We start from the raw sequence: 21,562 nt of genomic DNA, 5'->3' as shown, positions 1-21,562 counted from the left end.
AGCAGATCAAGTGATGATGAGAAAAGATGGCTAAAAAATCAGTGGTGTTCATGCAGGGAAACTGTTGAACAAGACTGCTGGTTGATGAGCTTTAGCAAAGCTAATTGGCATTCACTGGCAGAAATCTGCATCGTTCTTCATTCTTATACTTAATGTCTCTGAGAAAGCTCGGAATCTGTAAAATATCAATTTATTATATTTACTAAATAGATAAAGAAATTGGCTAATTAAACTCTGGGTTATGAATTTAACTTTAAATTTCTACAGATGTACCGTGGAGAGCATTTCAACTGGCTGCATTGCCATCTGTATGGTGGGGGTGGGGGGTGTTGCTACTGTACTGGATCGAAATTAGCTGCACAGAGGTGTAAACTTAGTCAGCTCCATCATGGACACTAGGCTACATAGTATCTGGGACATCTTCAAGGAGTGATGTCTCAGAAAAGTGGCATCCATCATAAGGACCCCCATCACCCAGGTCATACCTCATTCTCTTTGCTACCATCAGGAAGGAGGTACAGGAGCCTGAAGGCACACACTCAATGACTCAGGAGCAGCCTCTTCCCCTCTACCATCCGATTTCTGAATGGACACCCATGAACACTACCTTTTTACTTTTTTATTTCTATTTTTGGACTACTTACGTACTTAATATATATATACTTGATGTAATTCATTTTTTCCGTTTATTATGTATTGCATTATATTGCTGCTGCAAAGATGACAAATTTCATGATGTATACCAGTGATATTAAATCTGATTTTGATTCAAGTTTGATTTTAGAATTAAATTCAGTAAGAACAACAGCTTTCATATTACCACATTGTTTTAAATAATATTCCATTTAAGCACAATATTTTCCACTGTTTATTTGATTCTTGTTTCTTTGTTATGTGTGCATACTTTGTAACAAAGTAACGGAAGTGACTATTATTTCAGTTCCAATAAGCAAGTGCTCATAGAAGATACAAAGTTAGGATTAGAGGAGCATTTCAGTGGAAACAACTATAACTTCATTTCTTTGTCTTTTGTCACAATTTTATTTGATGGCATATTTTTCAAAATGAATAATTTATTTCTGGTCTCTTGTGGATTAATGTTAGGAAATGTGGCATTTTGTTATTTATTAATTTATAGATTGTGCATGGATTTGACAATTTTGAATAGTGTACTGAAGAATTTTTTGGTTTTGTTTTTATATGGATTTGATTTCAGGAGTTATTTCACTGTTAATGTGCTGTCTGGTGGCATGATCACTACATTTGCACGTTCAGATTCAAGTACTCACAGAAGCCAGTGACTAGATATTGATTATAGTTGTTTGCATAAGAATGGTTAGCAAGTGTTTTGCTTAAGAGCTGAAAAATTGAATATCAAAAAGCAGAATATGCCTTGTACCAGTGAAAAGGTTGTAAAAACATTCAAAGGCGTTTCCATGAGGTTCCTCTGATTCAGCTCTAGGGGAGCTTGAAACTGATGTTCTATTAAGTAAACTGCTTCTGATCAGACATGCTGCCCAAAATACACTTTTGGTAGGCTTTGTGATTTTGTTTGCTAGCTAAAATTTAGCAGTGGTCCTTGTCACACATTAGGTCTTTAATCCTTGTTAGGCCTACACTTTCTTGACTTGGGTAGCTAGAATATGCATTTAAGTGAAGATATACATTTAAGCTGTGTGACAAAAGGATTTGGGACCTGAATATTAATTCCGTTTCTGTTTCACTGATGCTTCCTGATCTGCAGAGTACTTCCAGCATTTTCATTTTTTTTAATTTTTAAATCTTTTGATTAATTATTATTGAAAATCAACAAAAAATACATTAAAATAGTCAAATCAACATATCAATATGTACAATAAGAGTTAAACTATCAAATAACTGATTAACCAAGCTAAACAGTATACCAATAATAATAAGAAAAAACAAAATTTTAAAACATTTTTTTGGAAAAAAGAAAGAAGGAAAAAAGAACCTCTACTAACTAAAACAAAAAAAAACCCTACTAACCGAAAAAAAAAGAGAAAAAAAAACCCATTGGGAGCACAACCCCGGAGCTATACGCCATACAAGCCTCCAGCAGCATTTTCAATTTTACTTTAGTATATATTCTTTGTTGGCTGAACAGAGCTCTGCTTAAGTAGGTTTCTTAGTTTAATTTGATGTTTATTAAATAAAAATGAACCCACTTACCTCCTTGCCTTTAAGGATATATTTGACAGAGTGTCAATGAGCATTCAACAGACCATTTCCTTAGATGGCAGATTTGCCATAGAAGGAGCGATCACGTTGACTAGGCGTATTTTCTCTGGAGTTTAGAGAAACAGTAGATGATCACATTGAAACGCAGGACTTTGGAGTGGGTGGATGTTTTCCCTCACTGAGGAAAGTACGAACTGTAGTACGGTCTTATAAGGGGAAGACAATTTAAACTGAAAGAGAGTCTGCATTCATTATTAAGGACCCCCATCACCTAGAACATTCCCTCTTCTCATTGTTACTGTCAGGAAGGAGGTACAGAAGCCTGAAGGCACACACTCAGTGATTCAGGAACAGTTTCTTACCCTCTGCCATACGATTCCTAAATGGACATTGAACCCATGAACACTACCTTATTACTTGTTTATTTCTATTTTTGCACTACTTACGTATTTGTTTTTGTACTATTTTTAATTTAACTATTTAATACATATATGTATTTACTGTTATTGGTTTACTTATTTTTCCCCTATATTATCACGTATTGCATTGTACAGCCGTTACTTAAGTTAACAAATTTCATGATATTTGCTGGTGATATTAAACCTGATTCAGATTCTGAATGAGAAATTCCTCACTCAAAGTTAGTTGAATCATGAGAATTCTGAGCCCTGGAGGGTGGTGGAGTTGCGTTCATTCAGATAGAAGTCAATGTTTTCTAGATATTGAGTGGACCCAAGGATAAAAGGATACTGCAGGAAAATAGAATTGATGTAGCAGATTAGCCATAATCTTGAAAAACAGCAGTACATACTCAAAGGACCAAAAAGCCTACACCAGCCTAATCCTTGTTGCAAGTTCCTTTTAGGCTCAGTAGCACTGGAGAACATTTTGCACACAGTCTTTCTATTCCACACATACCTGAAAGGCTAGAATAAACGAAGTACTGCAATAAATACCTCCCAAAATGGTGACCTCTAGAATTGAGAAGGTCAAGTGCAGTAGAATCTGGGAGCACCATCACTCACAAGTTCTCTTCCGTCCTGACCTAGAGGTTTTTTATGCTGGGTCTAAATTCTACAAATTCTTACCTGGCAGCATTGTTGGACTACCTTCGCTAAAAAGACCACAACAATTCAAGAAGATTGTTGACACCATCTGGGCAATTTGGGATAGGTGATAAATACATACTTGCCCACAATCCAGAAGTATATAAACAGAAACCTTCAATTGTGTGTGTTCACTATCATAACCTTGTACGATGCCATTTCCATTTATCCGAATTCTCAGTGAAATTACTAAGTAGTTGTCTAAATACAGTAACATTGGTAGTAAATCAGCATGCTGAATATGGATGAATAGAGGAATATTCATTGAATAGTACATGACTTTTCCTATTATGAAACAATTCAATGCATTTTTTTCTTTTTAGCAATATCTAAACACTTTGAAAGCTTCAATTCTATTCTGGTTATGTCATTGAAAGTCCTACCTACCTTTCACAATTGTTCTTGTTTTAAAAGCCTCAAAAGTTAGAGTAACTGTAATTTGTTAAATTGAACTGTGGTTTCTTCACTCTTTCCAAACTGTTACTAAACAATGTATAATTTTTCTTATTCTTCGAATAAACGGTTCAGCCTACATTTTTCACCTTTCATTTAATATAAGATCACTCCCATTAACTTGACTCTATCCTTTGTTTACTTCTAGTTTGCTTTCTGGGTAAGATGACCTTATTCTAATATCCCCTGCAGGTTTTGATATTATACCAAAATCAGAGAGATGGAACATCATTGGCTCATAGACGAATGCTTTTTACATCTCATGCATTTTCCTGCCATTTTCACCTATCTATTCCATGCTGCCATGATTCCTTTAGCACATTATCTAACACAACTGGAAGCTATTGCAAGGTTGGCGCAAACTTGAAAACAATAAAGATGGAAACTTTTTGGGGGGCAAAATGAAAATAGGAAGTAGATTAACAGCAAACAACAGGAATTCTGCAGATGCTGGAAATTCAAGCAACACACATCAAAGTTGCTGGTGAACGCAGCAGGCCAGGCAGCATCTATAGGAAGAGGCGCAGTCGACGTTTCAGGCCGAGACCCTTCGTCAGGACAAACTGAAGGAAGAGTGAGTAAGGGATTTGAAAGCTGGAGGGGGAGGGGGAGATGCAAAATGATAGGAGAAGACAGGAGGGGGAGGGATAGAGCCGAGAGCTGGACAGGTGATAGGCAAAAGGGGATACGAGAGGATCATGGGACAGGAGGTCCGGGAAGAAAGACGGGGGGGGGGTGACCCAGAGGATGGGCAAGAGGTATATTCAGAGGGACAGAGGGAGAAAAAGGAGAGTGAGAGAAAGAATGTGTACATAAAAATGAGTAACAGATGGGGTACGAGGGGGAGGTGGGGCCTAGCGGAAGTTAGAGAAGTCAATGTTCATGCCATCAGGTTGGAGGCTACCCAGATGGTCCAACATATTATTCTCCGTAACTTCCGCCACCTCCAACGGGATCCCACCACTAAGCACATCTTTCCCTCCCCCCCTCTCTCTGCATTCCGCAGGGATCGCTCCCTACACAACTCCCTTGTCCATTCGTCCCCCCCATCCCTCCCCACTAATCTACCTCCTGGCACTTATCCGTGTAAGCGGAACAAGTGCTACACATGCCCTTACACTTCCTCCCTTACCACCATACAGGGCCCCAAACAGTCCTTCCAGGTGAGGCATCACTTCACCTGTGAGTCGACTGGGGTGATATACTACGTCCGGTGCTCCCGATGTGGCCTTTTATATATTGGTGAGACCCGACGCAGACTGGGAGACCGCTTTGCTGAACATCTACGCTCTGTCCGCCAGAGAAAGCAGGATCTCCCAGTGGCCACACATTTTAATTCCACATCCCATTCCCATTCTGACATGTCTATCCACGGCCTCCTCTACTGTAAAGATGAAACCACACTCAGGTTGGAGGAACAACACCTTATATTCCGTCTGGGTAGCCTCCAACCTGATGGCATGAACATTGACTTCTCTAACTTCCGCTAGGCCCCACCTCCCCCTCGTACCCCATCTGTTACTCATTTTTATGCACACATTCTTTCTCTCACTCTCCTTTTTCTCCCTCTGTCCCTCTGAATATACCTCTTGCCCATCCTTCGGGTCACCCCCCCCCCGTCTTTCATCCCGGACCTCCTGTCCCATGATCCTCTCGTATCCCCTTTTGCCTATCACCTGTCCAGCTCTCGGCTCTATCCCTCCCCCTCCTGTCTTCTCCTATCATTTTGCATCTCCCCCTCCCCCTCCAGCTTTCAAATCCCTTACTCACTCTTCCTTCAGTTTGTCCTGACGAAGGGTCTCGGCCTGAAACGTCGACTGCGCCTCTTCCTATAGATGCTGCTTGGCCTGCTGCGTTCACCAGCAACTTTGAAGTAGATTAACAGGATTTATTGTAGAATAGTATAAAAATATGATTGAATATGAGAAGAGTTGGAGCTGATTATTGGACATAGAAAGCCTAGACTTCATATGACAAATACCATTAATGAAATTCTCTTTTTTAAAAATTTACGATTCTGTTTAATATGGAAATACTATTTACGAGTTATAGTACAAGGCACTCAATGTAAAAATGCTTTTGTAGCAGCTAATTTGATTACTTGAAAGGGACAATAAAAATTTTACTTGACTCTTCTCAAACTTTACAAACACGTATGAGTGATATGGTAATCAAATTGGAGTAGTGATCTATGGTTGGGCGTTATAATATATTGTGAACATAAAGTTGAGGCAAACATTGAACTTGGCACAGAAGGAGTCTGAGGCTCATATTGCTTTCACTTCAAGTGAGGATGCAATGTCTCTCAGTGTCTGACCTACCCCCAACCTATGTATCTTCTCCAGTATCAGATTTACTACCCACAGTCTGAAAGACGTTCCGGTTGGTAGGTTAATCGGTCATTGTAAATTGATCCATATATAGGGTAAGGTTAAATTGAAATTTTGCTGTGCGGCATGGCTGGAAGGGCCTACTCAGTAAAAAAAAATAAAAATAAAATTCTTCTGATCACCTGATCTTTCCCAATTCTATGTAGACATCGAGGCCTGTATTCTAGACGTAACACTGATTATCATATAGAAAACAAAATCAGCCGCGATATTCAAATCCTTTTGATAAAATACAACTTTGTCATGTTAGTTAAGCCTGGATTCTTCCAGTGTAAAGCTTAAAAACTTGGCTGCTTTCTTCTTCCTTTTACTGATTACTGACTCAGGAGCATCCTAAATCTCCACATGGATTCTGCAATTTTCTCAGCATTGCCCGATATTTTTATAACCAGCGCTAAGTGTTTCTCTAATCTGTTGTTATGCATGTCCCAACTTAACTCCAAGAAAATTCGAGCCGAATTCTGTTAGCCTACTGCTTTAAGTTTTATATTTGGTGAAATGTAAATAAGTTTAAGTGAAGATGTGGAGAAAAAAAACACCTCTACGTAAGATTTCAATTTTGTTGAATTTATTGATATTGGAGGCATCGTTTTCTGCCATTTGTTCCATTTTCCACTCCATAAAGTCTTATTGATCTTGTTAATGAAAAACACAGGTCAAAAGTTCAGATGGTCAAACAGTAATCACAATTTTTAAAAATTCTGATGGCAGCAGTTTCACAGACCAAAATAATTTGAACTTCCTTGTCTCAATAATCCAAATGTTGTGAATAGTTTTTCCGAGAAAATGTCTTATAAATCTGAGCAGTTCTATCTAACAGCATGTAAGTCAAAATGGATGAGCTCCCACTGCTTCGCACCCATGCAGTGCATCTTTTTACCTATCACAGATTTGCATATTAACAGAAACGTACATTTATTTCACACTGTAGGGCATTTCAAAAACAAATTTGCCAGAATAAGATCAACAAATTTATAGAAAAATGTGATCTGATTTAATTATACTTTGTTTTCTTGCAGAAGCAACGCACAGTGTATAGGTTAACTTTGGTAAAGGCTTGGAATGTGGATGAACTTCGATCGTATGCTGATCTGATAGAAGTTGGGAAACCCGACTTCATCGAAATTAAAGTAAGTCTGAGTATTAGTTTATTAGCAAAAAAGTATTGCCATATGCTCCTGCTTCTTCAGGGTTAATGCTTTACAATTAAAATGATTAAAGGAAAGCATGTTTATTCTTCCAGGTGGAAAGCTGGTGAAAATTCTTTCACGATTAGGTTAATAAACCCTGAAATATTAAAATCTTAAAAGAAAACTGCTTTTGTCTTCCTTTTCAAGGTATTACAGAAGAATGAAGAGTCTGACAAAGGTCCTGAGACCATAAGACATAGGAGTAGAATTAGGCCATTCGGCCCATCGTGCCTACACCGCCATGGCTGAGTTATTATCTTCTCACCCCCATTTTCCCCGTAACCTTGACTGACTAATTAAGAGCCTGTCAAACTCCACTTTAAATATATCCAATGACTTGGCCTCCACAGCCATCTGTGGCAATTTATTCCACAGTTTCACTGCCTTCTGGGTAAAGAAACTCCTCCTCATCTCTATTCTAAGTAGATGCCCCTCTATCACGCGACAGTGAGAGTAGGAATGCGATGAGGTGGAGATAAATGGTGGAGGATAAATGCGTGGCTGAGAGATTGGAGCAGGGGGCAGGGATTCAAGTTTTTGGATCATTGGGACCTCTTTTGGCGCAGGCGTGACCTGTACAAAAAGGACGGGTTACACTTGAATCCTAGGGGGACCAATATCCTGGCAGGAAGATTAGCGAGGGCTACTGAGGTGACTTTAAACTAGAATGGTTGGGGGGTGGGAATCAAATTAAAGAGGCTAGGTGTGAGGAGGTTAGTTCACAACAGGGGGATGGGAACCAGTGCAGAGAGACGGGGGTGTAAAGTGAGGGTAGAAGCAAAAAGTACTAAGGAGAAGAGTAAAAGTGGCGGGCCGACAAATCCAGGGCAAGCATTAAAAAGAGCCACTTTTCAACATAATTGTATAAGGGCTAAGAGAGTTGTAAAAGAGCGCCTGAAGGCTTTGTGTGTCAATGCAAGGAGCATTCGTAATAAGGTGGATGAATTGAAAGTGCAGATTGTTATTAATGATTATGATATAGTTGGGATCACAGAGACATGGCTCCAGGGTGACCAAGAATGAGAGCTCAACGTTCAGGGATATTCAATATTCAGGAGGGATAGACATGAAGGAAGGGGAGGTGGGGTGGCGTTGCTGGTTAAAGAAGAGATTAACGCAATAGAAAGGAAGGACATAAGCCGGGAAGATGTGGAATCGATATGGGTAGAGCTGCGTAACACTAAGGGGCAGAAGGCGCTGGTGGGAGTTGTGTACAGGCCACCTAACTGTAGTAGTGAGATCGGAGATGGTATTAAACAGGAAATTAGAAATGTGTGCAATAAAGGAACAAGCAGTTATAATAGGTGACTTCAATCTACATGTAGATTGGGTGAACCAAATTGGTAAAGGTGCTGAGGAAGAGGATTTCTTGGAATGTATGCGGGATGATTTTTTGAACCAACATGTCGAGGAACCAACTAGAGAGCAGGCTATTCTGGACTGGGTTTTGAGCAATGAGGAAGGGTTAATTAGCAATCTTGTCGTGATAGGCCCCTTGGGTAAGAGTGACCATAATACGGTGGAATTCTTCATTAAGATGGAGAGTGACATAGTTAATTCAGAAACAAAGGTTCTGAACTTAAAGAGGGGTAACTTTGAAGGTATGAGACGTGAATTAGCTAAGATAGACTGGCAAATGACACTTAAAGGATTGACGGTGGATATGCAATGGCAAGCATTTAAAGGTTGCATGGATGAACTACGACAATTGTTCATCCCAGTTTGGCAAAAGAATAAATCAAGGAAGGTAGTGCACCCGTGGCTGACCAGAGAAATTAGGGATAGTATCAATTCCAAAGAAGAAGCATACAAATTAGCCAGAGAAAGTGGCTCACCTGAGGACTGGGAGAAATTCAGAGTTCAGCAGAGGAGGACAAAGTGCTTAATTAGGAAGGGGAAAAAGGATTATGAGAGAAAACTGGCAGGGAACATAAAAACTGACTGTAAAAGCTTTTATAGATATGTAAAAAGGAAAAGACTGGTAAAGACAAATGTAGGTCCCCTACAGACAGAAACAGGTGAATTGATTATGGGGAGCAAGGACATGGCAGACCAATTGAATAATTACTTTGGTTCTGTCTTCACTAAGGAGGACATAAATAGGGACAGAGGGTCCAGTGAGATGGAGGAACTGAGCGAAATACTTGTTAGTAGGGAAGTGGTGTTAGGTAAATTAAAGGGATTGAAGGCAGATAAATCCCCAGGGCCAGATGGTCTGCATCCTAGAGTGCTTAAGGAAGTAGCCCAAGAAATAGTGGATGCATTAGTGATAATTTTTCAAAACTCGTTAGATTCTGGACTAGTTCCTGAGGATTGGAGGGTGGCTAATGTAACCCCACTTTTTAAAAAAGGAGGGAGAGAGAAACCGGGGAATTATAGACCGGTTAGCCTAGCGTCGGTGGTGGGGAAACTGCTGGAGTCAGTTATCAAAGATGTGATAACAGCACATTTGGAAAGCGGTGAAATCATCGGACAAAGTCAGCATGGATTTCTGAAAGGAAAATCATGTCTGACGAATCTCATAGAATTTTTTGAGGATGTAACTAGTAGAGTGGATAGGGGAGAACCAGTGGATGTGGTATATTTGGATTTTCAAAGGGCTTTTGACAAGGTCCCACACAGGAGATTAGTGTGCAAACTTAAAGCACACGGTATTGGGGGTAAGGTATTGATGTGGATGGAGAATTGGTTAGCAGACAGGAAGCAAAGAGTGGGAATAAACGGGACCTTTTCAGAATGGCAGGCGGTGACTAGTGGGGTACCGCAAGGATCAGTGCTGGGACCCCAGTTGTTTACAATATATATTAGTGACTTGGATGAGGGAATTAAATGCAGCATCTCCAAGTTTGCGGATGACACGAAGCTGGGTGGCAGTGTTAGCTGTGAGGAGGATGCTAAGAGGATGCAGAGTGACTTGGATAGGTTGGGTGAGTGGGCAAATTCATGGCAGATGCAATTTAATGTGGATAAATGTGAAGTTATCCACTTTGGTGGCAAAAATAGGAAAACAGATTATTATCTGAATGGTGGCCGATTAGGAAAAAGGGAGGTGCAACGAGACCTGGGTGTCATTATACACCAGTCATTGAAAGTGGGCATGCAGGTTCAGCAGGCGGTGAAAAAGGCGAATGGTATGCTGGCATTTATAGTGAGAGGATTCGAGTACAGGAGCAGGAAGGTACTACTGCAGTTGTACAAGGCCTTGGTGAGACCACACCTGGAGTATTGTGTGCAGTTTTGGTCCCCTAATCTGAGGAAAGACATCCTTGCCATAGAGGGAGTACAAAGAAGGTTCACCAGATTGATTCCTGGGATGGCAGGACTTTCATATGAAGAAAGACTGGATGAACTGGGCTTGTAGTCGTTGGAATTTAGAAGATTGAGGGGGGATCTGATTGAAACGTATAAAATCCTAAAGGGATTGGACAGGCTAGATGCAGGAAGATTGTTCCCGATGTTGGGGAAGTCCAGAACAAGGGGTCACAGTTTGAGGATAAAGGGGAAGCCTTTTAGGACCGAGATTAGGAAAAACTTCTTCACACAGACAGTGGTGAATCTGTGGAATTCTCTGCCACAGGAAGCAGTTGAGGCCTGTACATTGGCTATATTTAAGAGGGAGTTAGATATGGCCCTTGTGGCTACGGGGATCAGGGGGAATGGAGGGAAGGCTGGGGCGGGGTTCTGAGTTGGATGATCAGCCATGATCATAATAAATGGCGGTGCAGGCTCGAAGGGCCGAATGGCCTACTCCTGCACCTATTTTCTATGTTTCTATGTTTCTATTCTGAGGCTGTGCCCTCTGGCCCTAGACTTCCCCACTATAGGAAACATTAGTATGTCTCCAGCAGTTTCTTTGTTTATTTCATGTTTCTGGCAAGTCCAGGTCTTTATTTGATCTTTCTGAGGAATAAATGCCTTTCCATTTCTCCAACGAAGTACAGAAATTTTCCTACCATTAACAATTTATTCTTCACAGTGAATATAAACTAATGGGTTGAAAGCCCTTGCAAGTTTATAACCTTAATCTACACGGATTCCGTATAAAGTCATTGTGAAGTACCCCGTAAATGGGTTGCCAAACCAGCAGAAATGGATCACTCAGTTGGAGTCTGGATTATTAGAACTAAGAAAGTTTTATTAAAGAAACAAGCAAAACAGTAATCGAAAGGATAATAAATGCAACAGTTCAGCAATGATAAACACACATGTGCACAGAATTAAGATAACAGGATCAATCAAGCTCTATCGTTGTCTAGGGGTAAATGACCAATTTCAAAGTGACACAAAAGTCCAGTTCAATTTAGTTCAGTTCGCAGTAATCGTTGCCATGGCGATGGACAATGTGGGGGAAGGAGAGAGAGAACAAGAACGAATGATCATTCAAAACTGCTTCCACTCACAGACCTGCGATATTGCTCACAAGCAGCTTTCGGGCGGGTCCTTTGTGATGACACCGACTGTGACCCCTCCTCCAGATGCGGTCGATCCTCTGCAGTGAACCCAGCACCCAAGCAAGGGCGGACACACACCGGGTTCCCACTGATCGTACCTTTCCACCCTGTGCATTTAAGGCTGATCCCCCGATCAGCCGTCCAAGAGCTTCCCACCGACTTGTGAGAGACGCACCGCTTCCAGGGTCTCGTTACCTCGGGGTGTCGTGCGTGTTGCCTTAGCGAACCTGTCCCTTTTTATCCCCCTGCTGGGGTATCGTCTGTCCATCACTTCAAACAGTTCAGGGTTCAAAGGGGGGAACCGCTCTAGACAGCTCTCTCTCCCGCCCCTTCATTACACATCTCCAGATCGCCTGTCCATCACTTCAAACAGTTCAGGGTTCAAAGGGGGAGCCGATCTTGACAATACCCAGACTGATGGCTCCTTCATTAACACCTCCAAATGCTGCTTCATTGTGTGCCTTATCTCTCCCTCCCCTGAGGACAGGTGGCAGACCAACTGCTGATCACACAGGACAGCTAACATCTATGTGTATTCTTGTCACAATTGTAACATGCTTGCAAAATTCCTTGTATCTGAGATAACAGAAATATGAAGAATTTATAAATTGATACTAATGTTGCAGCAGAGGTGATTTTTAATGTTGTAGCTACATAACAGAAAGTCTATTTGCCGACGATGTATCACTATAAAACCCATATAAGAAACAAACGAAGTAATATGTTCTGCAAATTTTTAATCCTCAGCTCATATTTTTGCTGTGTGGTGCTTGCTGTCAATATTTACTAACTACTCTGGTACCTCAATGGGTCAAATGTACCTGATCCAAATCAGTATGACTTCTTTGGTGTCTCAAACTCCTATATAGTTTGTGGGCCTCAAGCAACACAATGAGATCACGAGGTGGTCCAGAAATATTTTCATCCATGGAATTCCTCTGGAAAGCTGGGCAGGAGGCTTGGCTGGCCTCAAGCTTTGCAGTCTGTCAGAGTTATCAAGGATGTACAGTGCTTCTGCATCTCCCTGACATTTAGATATTTTTAAAAAATTAAATGTAAACATATTGAATTTAAAGTAAATCCAAGTCTGCAAGAAGTTATGGACCTTATGTTGTTGATTTAAAAAAAACCTCTAACTTTGAATAGACTTGCAGGTGCTATCCCAGACCTGGTGCAGGCTCCAAGAGCAGTTTCCCATCACCAAGTGATGAGGAATCTCAGCAAGCTCCTGTTCAATCATTGTATTTTGTATAGGGTATGGCAATGGAGTTGCTGTCATTTGTCAACTAGCAAGATTGGAAATTCCACACTGGGGGAACCTGAACTCTTTGTACTTAGTTGGTAAACGGCAGTACTTAACGGCAGTAATTGTCTGGGTTATAGAAACATAGAAAATAGGTGCAGGAGTATGCCATTCGGCCCTTCGAGCCTGCACCGCCATTTATTATGATCATGGCTGATCATCCAACTCAAAACCCTGCACCAGCCTTCCCTCCATACCCTCTGATCCCCCTAGCCACAAGGGCCATATCTAACTCCCTCTTAAATATAGCCAATGAACTGGCCTCAACTGTTTCCTGTGGCAGAGAATTCCACAGATTCACCACTCTCTGTGTGAAGAAGTTTTTCCTAATCTCAGTCCTAAAAGGCTTTGCCTTTATCCTTAAACCGTGACCCCTCGTTCTGGACTTCCCCAACATTGGGAACAATCTTCCTGCATCTAGCCTGTCCAATCCCTTTAGGATTTTGTATGTTTCAATCAGATCTCCCCTCAATCTTCTAAATTCCAATGAGTACAAGCCTAGTTCATCCAGTCTTTCTTCATATGAAAGTCCTGCCATCCCAGGAATCAATCTGGTGAACCTTCTTTGTACTCCCTCTATGGCAAGGATGTCTTTCCTCAGATTAGGGGACCAAAACTTCAAATGCTAGACAATAACTGACATTATTGAAAGGGAAGGGAAAATATTGAACAGACCTGAGTGTTTTCTTAGAAAAGAGTAGACTTAGGTGATCTGCTCAAGATCTTTAAAGTTATGAATGGGATGGTATGGAGAAAATGCTTCCATGTGGAAGAATCGATAAACTAGGGATATGAGTATACCAAAAATAAATGCAAGAATAATACAAGAGAACAATCTAAAAGCATTATTCTTTTTTACTACTAGTTATTAAATCATTATTTCAAATAAACGTGCATTTGAGTCTCATTTATTTAAAGAAAGCATTAATTCAGATCATTGTACTTTAAAAATTCCAGTCTCTTTAAAGAGTGATAAATACAATCTTACAATTACAAAGAATGAAAAATAGTTCCATTCCTGCTGCTGCCTGTAAGGAGTTTAAATGTTTTTCCCGTGGCCACGTGGGTTTCCTCCCACGGACCAAAGGTGTACTGGTTGGTGGATTAATTGGTCATTGTAAATTGTCCCGTAAATCAGGGGAGCCAGAAGGTCCCATTCTGTGCTGTAGCTCAATAAATAAATAAATAAATAAATAAATATGATTCTGAATTACTCATTTAAATTGGAGAAACCACAACCAATTCAATGAATTGACATCTGGCTGTGCTGTAGTTTTTCTGTGGTTTCTATGAGCTATTAACATTTCTCTAACTTCTCTGGTGGCACGGTGTGAAGACAATAACCCATCCCTCAACGTCAGCAAGACGAAGGAATTGGTTGTTGACTTCAGAAGGAGTAGCAGACCACACAACCCCATTTACATCGGTGGTGTGCAAGTAGAACAGGTCAAAAGCTTTAAGTTCCTCAGGGTCAATATCACAAATGATCTGATTTGGTCCAACCAAGCAGAGTTCACTGCCAAGAAGGCCCACCAGTGCCTTTACTTCCTGAGAAAGCTAAAGAAATTTGGCCTGTCCCCTAAAACCCTCACTAATTTTTATAGATGCACCATAGAAAGCATTCTTCTAGGGTGCATCACAACCTGGTATGGAAGTTGTCCTGTCCAAGACCGGAAGAAGCTGCAGAAGATCGTGAACACAGCCCAGCACATCACACAAACCAATCTTCTGTCCGTGGACTCACTTTACACCACACGCTATCGGAGCAATGCTGCCAGGATAATCAAGGACATGACCCACCCAGCCAATACACTTTTCGTCCCTCTTCCCTCCAGGAGAAGGCTCAGGAGCTTGAAGACTCGTACAGCCAGATTTGGGAACAGCTTCTTTCCAACAGTGGTAAGACTGCTGAACAGATCCTGACCCAGATCTGGGCCGTACCCTCCAAATATCCGGACCTGCCTCTCGGTTTTTTTGCACTACCTTACTTTCCCTTTTCTATTTTCTATTTATGATTTATAATTAAAATTTTTATTATGTACTATCGAATTGTACTCCAGGGAGTGTGAAGTACAGAATCAAATATCGCTGTGATGATTGTACGCTCTAATACCAATTGTTTGGCGATAATAAAGTATAAAGTATAAATTATTGCCAGGATTTGAATCTGGTTTGTGATGTGAGTAAAATTTTTAAGGACAGTTCTAAATCCATAATCTTAAATTAATTGTAAGTTATGTTCATTGCTTAACCCCTTTTGGGTTTATATTGAGTCACTTCAGTAGACAACAGAGGCTCCAAGGCAAAATCTAATAGATTACAGAACTTCCTGCACCATATTGTAAAATTATTGCTAAAAGGAAAACATATGGCGTGCGTATTTGGTTTCTGGTTCTCTATTATTTCGAGCTGTAAAAGAATATTTGGGCATAGGTTATCTAATTCTGATTTGAAATAATAGAATACTACTTTAAATTTGAGAGCACATTAGAAAACAATCATTAATCTTTCTTTACATTGTTTCATTGTAGTGTTCGCCTGTGGATTATTTCCCAAATTGTTGAAATGGAAAGCAATTTTTGTTATTTATATACTGTTTTGAAATGACAAATACTATTATTTTTGAACACCATTATAGTTATGTCATTTTCCTTTGAGAAATCTAATAATGAACTTTTCTTTTAAAATGGATGTTATAATCTCTTTATACATCCTTTTAAATACATGGAATTTAAAAAATTGGGATTGGTGTGAAAAAGGCATTGTTTGTCTTTAGACTCATCCCTTCTGAACCTTAATGAGGAGATGTATAATTATCTATCCTCAATGTTGTCAGTACGGTGGATTCCGGCTAACTGGACCATCGGTTAATTGGAGCACCCGCTTATTTGGGACAACTCTTAAAGAAGAAAAACGAATTGAGAAAATTGCTGGGATTCCCTTAATTTATTTGGGATACTATGCCATTTACTTGGGGCAGGAGACTGTTGCTGAACAGTTTCTAGGTAGAGTTGGCTGCGTGCATGTTGTGTGGCCATTGGACACTACACTGTGCTCTGAGTGAACAGTTTTTAAATAACGTCAGTTGCAAGTGTTTGTGTCCAAAGGACAGTGATTTCTGTCACTGATTGGTGAGAAATAAGCAGTACAACTATTCCGAACTGTTTTGCTTACTGCAGTTTCAAGGGTTCATGCTTGGAGGTGCCAGAAACTGCTGGAAGTGAAAATGTTCACTACGTCAACAGGTTAGGAACTGCAAAGAATTTGAAGTTATTGACGATCATCTTGAATATTACTATGTTACACCAATGCCCTTGAGCGGAAAATCCTATGAAAGGTAGTGTACGCGGCCTAGTACATCATGGATAAAACACGCCCAACTGTTGAGCACATCTACATGAATTGTTACCGTAGAAATGCAGCATTCATCATCAAAGATCCGCACCACCTAGGCCATGGTCTTTTCTTGCTGTTGCCATCAGGTAGCAGGTACAAGTGCTCCAGGACTCTCACCACCACTTTCAAGATCAGTTACTACCCCTCAGCAATTAGGCTCTTGAGCAAAAGGGTCTGATGGTCCTACACTCAGTTAAGGACACTTAATTGTTATTTTATGCTCGTTATTTATTGCTATTTATTTATGTCTGCACTTGCACAGTTTGTTGTCTATTGATCCTATTTACAGTTAGTATTCTGTTAATTTGCTAAGTATGCTTGCAGAAAAAGAATCTCGGTTGTATGTGGTGACTGTATGTACTCTGATAATAAATTTTACTTTAAATTTTGAACTTTGAAAATGAAGATTTGGAAGATGCAATCATCTAAAGCAGTGTATGAGGGCAGTCCATTATCTGCACTAGGTGTCTGCATTGAATCTGTTCATTAGGTACACTGAATAAATTCCTCTACATATAACTATTAGGAACTAATATAGTTTTATAGTATATGGTACTATTGATAGTGTTCTAATTTGTTCTGTATTCTACTTAAATACATATTTGTTACTCAGTTTGTCCTTTTTATACAGTTTTAACTATTTCCATGAAACTTTGGCTAATTAAGGCAGCCCCTTTAATTGAGCCAAAATGTACTGGTCCAATTGTGTCCCAATTAACTGGAATCCACCGAGTTATAGTTTTGAAAATTGGTATCCTTTAAGCAGCCTGCATCCTGCAGATCCCATATTATGTTTTGTTTACTGTGAATTTTTCTTTGATTATGTATATTTCTGTAAATGCTTACTTTTTGAAATAGATTATTCACAATTATATTCTTTCTGCTTGTCCTACCAATTAACTATTCTACCAAATAGTCACTGAAGAAGGCAAAAGTAGTACTACTTCTGCTGATGTTTTCTCTATTTGCCATGTCAGTAATTAAAATTGGCAGGGTGTGAGAGATTTGTTTTTTGTTCTGACTAAAAGCCTTAAAGAACCTAGAACTAATCTACTTTTCTAATAATTGCAGCTGTGCACTTCCCTTGGGAGTAAAGCTGAAAATAGCTGAGGATCGGTAACCAAATATGTGTGATACATTTTTCTTATTAGCTATAATAGTGCCAGCAGAAGAATTGATACCTGGAACATTTGAGTATCTGTTCTATAATTTACATCGTCAAAAGATGTTTTGGTTCGTTAGTAGGAACATCATTGGCATCTTTATAAATGTAATTCATCACTTTGGAGTATGGGACTTTTTATTAAAGTTACACACTTTTAGATCGTGAACTTTATTTGAGTAGTCCAGATAAGGTCAAATAACTTGAAATATAAGTGCTGCTTCTGAACTCATAAAATTGGATAATTATCTTTAGATAATTAATTGATATTTAAATATTACATATTACTGAGCTTTTTTTTTAGATATACAGCTGTTTTGAATCAATTGCAAATAGTTTAGATTCAGATTCCTAAAGTGCAAAGTTGATGCTGTTGAGGCTTTCTGTTGGTCGAGGTTGACCATAAACGTTGCTTCCTAGTTGTCTATGTGATACGCAAGCCAGGGCAGTACGATATGGAGAGCAAGCTGTTGCTCGTGCAGCAGGCTCCCTCTCTTCATGCAGCTGATGAATCCAAAGGAACGATAGAGACCGATACAGTCTGGCAACAGTGGCATTGTAGTCAGCGTTGAACTCAACATAGGACTGCCTTGGGGATTCCAGCTCTGGATTTTTCCTTAGGGTTTACTCCCAATGCCTTCCCCGTGAATGGGTATACTGCAATGTAGCATAGCAAATGTAGATCAAAGTTTTCCCCTCTCCTAAATGAGCTGCCAACCACAGCAAATGAGCCCAATCTGCCTGATGTGGCAGTTTTAAGGTGCCAGTAACCCACTTTTGCCCCTTCTCCTGTCAGTAGAAACAGTTCTGCCGGGTTTAATAACTAAGTTACACATAGGAGCTGAACTTGGTTATCATAGGCTATTTGAGATGCATGCCATTGGAAGCATTTAATAGGTAGTAGGAGTTTAACTCCTCCAACCCCTCGCCCCCCCCCCCACCACCTCTGGCTATAACAACCTTAAGGAGTTGAGAAAAAGTGGTGATGCAACTTGTAATGTAGAGAGGGAAGCTATTCTTCTGCTGGATGGCTTTTGAGATGAAAGTGTGTTATCATTGTGCAGTTTTGTGTACTGCGTCTGCATGCACTTGAAGTTTCGGTGTTGCAAAGTATAATCACGTGTATGGTCCAGTGGTCCAACTGCAGCTTGCTAGCTGGGTGTTGTATAATATAAATGTCAAGTCAAACAATGTATTGTACACTCAGTGGCCACTTTATCTAATTCGCCAATCATGTGGCAACAACTCAGTGCGTAAAAGCATGTAGACATTGTCAAGAGGTTTAGGTATTGGTCAGACCAAACATCAGAATGAGAAAGAAATGTGATCTAAAGTGACTTTGACTGTGGAAGGATTGTTTTGTGACCAACAGGTGGTTTGAGTGTCTCAGAAACTGCTAGTCTCCTGGGATTTTCATGCACAACAGTCTCTTAAGATTTACAGAAATTGCTGCAAAGATCTAAAAGCATCCAGTGAATGTCAGTTCTGTGGGCAAAAATGCCTTGTTAATGAGAGAGGTCGGAGGAGTATGGCCAGACTGGTTCAAGCTGACAGAAAGGCGACAGTAGCTTAAATAATCACATATTACAGCAGCGGTGTGTAGAAGAGCATCTCTGAATGCACAACTTGTCGAACTCTGAAGTGGATGGGCTACAGCAGCAGAAGACTATGAACATACACTCGGTGGTCACTTTATTAGGTACAGGGGGTACTTAATAAAGTGGCCACTGAGTGTATAATGTGCCATCTGGGGTAAATACAGGATCATTATAGCAAATTACACCAGTAAATCTCTTAACATTACCGGATAAGTACAGACTTTAGTTTTTATATCTAACACCTACCAAAGCTTCTGTCATGGAATAGGTCATCGAATCTGTATCCAATTGTTCTCTTAGACAAGGTGCTGCATCATGTATGAAATTTTGGTGTATTGGCTGTGTAAAAAGTAATGTAAAAATTTATATTGACAATATTCTCAATTATGTTTTAAGGGTGTGACTTATTGTGGTGAAAGCTCAGCAAGTAATTTGACAATGGCAAATGTTCCTTGGCACGAGGAGGTTGTTTATTTTGTCCAGCAATTGGCCAATCTTCTGAAAGACTATGAAATTGCATGTGAACACGAGCATTCAAACTGCCTCCTCATAGCACACAAAAAGGTGAGTGGATTTTTTTTGACATTTGCAAATATTCACCATTGTGTTATTTCATAATCTTAAATTTTGATTGAGTGTTTGTAAATGGCAGATTATATGATGACTGTTAAGCCATGAGCTTTCACATGTATTACAAAGTCAAATATCTGGGAGATTTGTTTTGCATTTTATTTTTTTTTTAAGTTTACAGCAAGTTTGTTATATTATGTTTCTTAGTCATTGTACAGAAATGTCAATTATGGAAAAACTGAAATCCTTGATATTGAGCAAACATTTGCTAATGTATAATGTAATTTTTTTAATGCAGACTGTATACTAGAGTCAAAATAACCATTTTTGATATCCTAGAATATAATGAGTTAATGTAAAGAATTCAGTTGAATTGCAGTGTCCTTCCATCTATGTTTATGTTGAACTTTTAAATTTATATTTTTACAAGAGCATTTCCTTGCATCTGGCACAAACCGTATCACATTTTAAAACCTTTTCATATTCAATCTCCCAGTCATCTTGCGGTGGGGTTTTTCTTTGTGTATGAGCAGGAAATTGGATCCACATGGCATTCAGAATTACACTGGTTAGGTTGCATTTCAAGTCTCTTTTAAAATGTACTTGCACAATCACAAATGTAAACGCCAGCTCTACCAGGCAGCTCTGTAGAATGGAATCATTTCTTGGTCCTTGTCATTAAAATTTATTCATTAATGTACATAAAATAATAACCTGATACAATTTTATTAATACAGTTGAAAATGAGATTATCTCCTAAAGTAAGGAGTTGTACTAAATGTGACAAAATGCTAGGTAGCATCTTTTTGCTACAATGGCACTGCTTAAATCATAACATGGGAATGTTAGATCTCCTCTCTTCCCTTTTTGATCTTAGGTGGACCAGGGAGTTTTTCTTACTAACTATAAGTAATCATTGCCTTGCTCATTCTCAATTACTACACATTACAATGGCATCTGTTGTTGCATTCATCCATTGATTTCATACTTTGTAAAGCAAATCTGATAAATTTAGGAAGTGGAGTCCTATCAAAAAGGTGACTTTTGTTGACAATGTGAACCATTTCTCTTTTTAAAAAATATTTGAAGATCTTTTCTCAAATCATTGAAGAACTGGGTTTGGTCCTAAACAGAACCAAAATGGTTAGTACAAGAAGGCATAATTTCAAGGTGATCTGAGGAGAGGATTGTAGGTTGTCAGGGATAGTTTTTTTTTAACATAGAGAGTGGTGTGTGTGTGGAATGTGTTGCCGGAGTGGTGGTAAAAGCAGGCACATTAGGAATATTTAAGAAACTCTTAGATAGGCACGTGAATGAAAGAAAAATGGGAGGGCTATGTGGGAGGGAAGGATTAGGTTAATCTTGGAGCAGGTTAAAAGGTCAACCTGAAAGCCTATACTGTGCCGCACAGTTCTGTGTTCAAAATATAACTTTATTCAGCAATGTGTCATGCCACTAAGTGATTCAGGTGAGATAATTCATGTCTGCGTGGACAGGCACAATTTAAACACCATCTATAAATTCACAGCTGACAGCGCTGTTGTTGGCAGAATCTTACATGGTGTCAAGGAAGTGTACAGGAGCGAAATAGTTAGGCTGGTTTTGTTGTGTCGCAACGACAACCTTGCATTCGGGAGAACATCAATCTGTACTGAAAAGTAAGAAATTCCACGCTCCTGAGCATCAATATCTCAGAGGTTATATCCAGGGCCCACCAGATTGATCCAGTCTTCATGTAGGCGTG

General features: G+C 39.7%; 1 protein-coding gene across 1 annotated transcript in view; it reads left to right on the top strand.

The window, feature by feature from the left end:
* tyw1 (tRNA-yW synthesizing protein 1 homolog (S. cerevisiae)) overlaps positions 1–21,562 on the top strand; it is a 206,850-nt gene that overhangs the window by 163,399 nt on the left and 21,889 nt on the right. The window contains exons 14-15 of the mRNA XM_063031174.1: positions 7,168–7,278; positions 19,645–19,812. Coding sequence (XP_062887244.1) covers positions 7,168–7,278; positions 19,645–19,812 — 279 coding nt within the window. The remainder of the gene's footprint in view (positions 1–7,167; positions 7,279–19,644; positions 19,813–21,562) is intronic.

The sequence above is a fragment of the Mobula hypostoma genome, chromosome 23 (genome assembly GCF_963921235.1).
Source record: "Mobula hypostoma chromosome 23, sMobHyp1.1, whole genome shotgun sequence".
NCBI lineage: Eukaryota > Metazoa > Chordata > Chondrichthyes > Myliobatiformes > Myliobatidae > Mobula > Mobula hypostoma.
The sequence above is the reverse complement of the archived record's forward strand: the minus strand, read 5'-3'. Positions and strand labels throughout refer to the sequence as shown.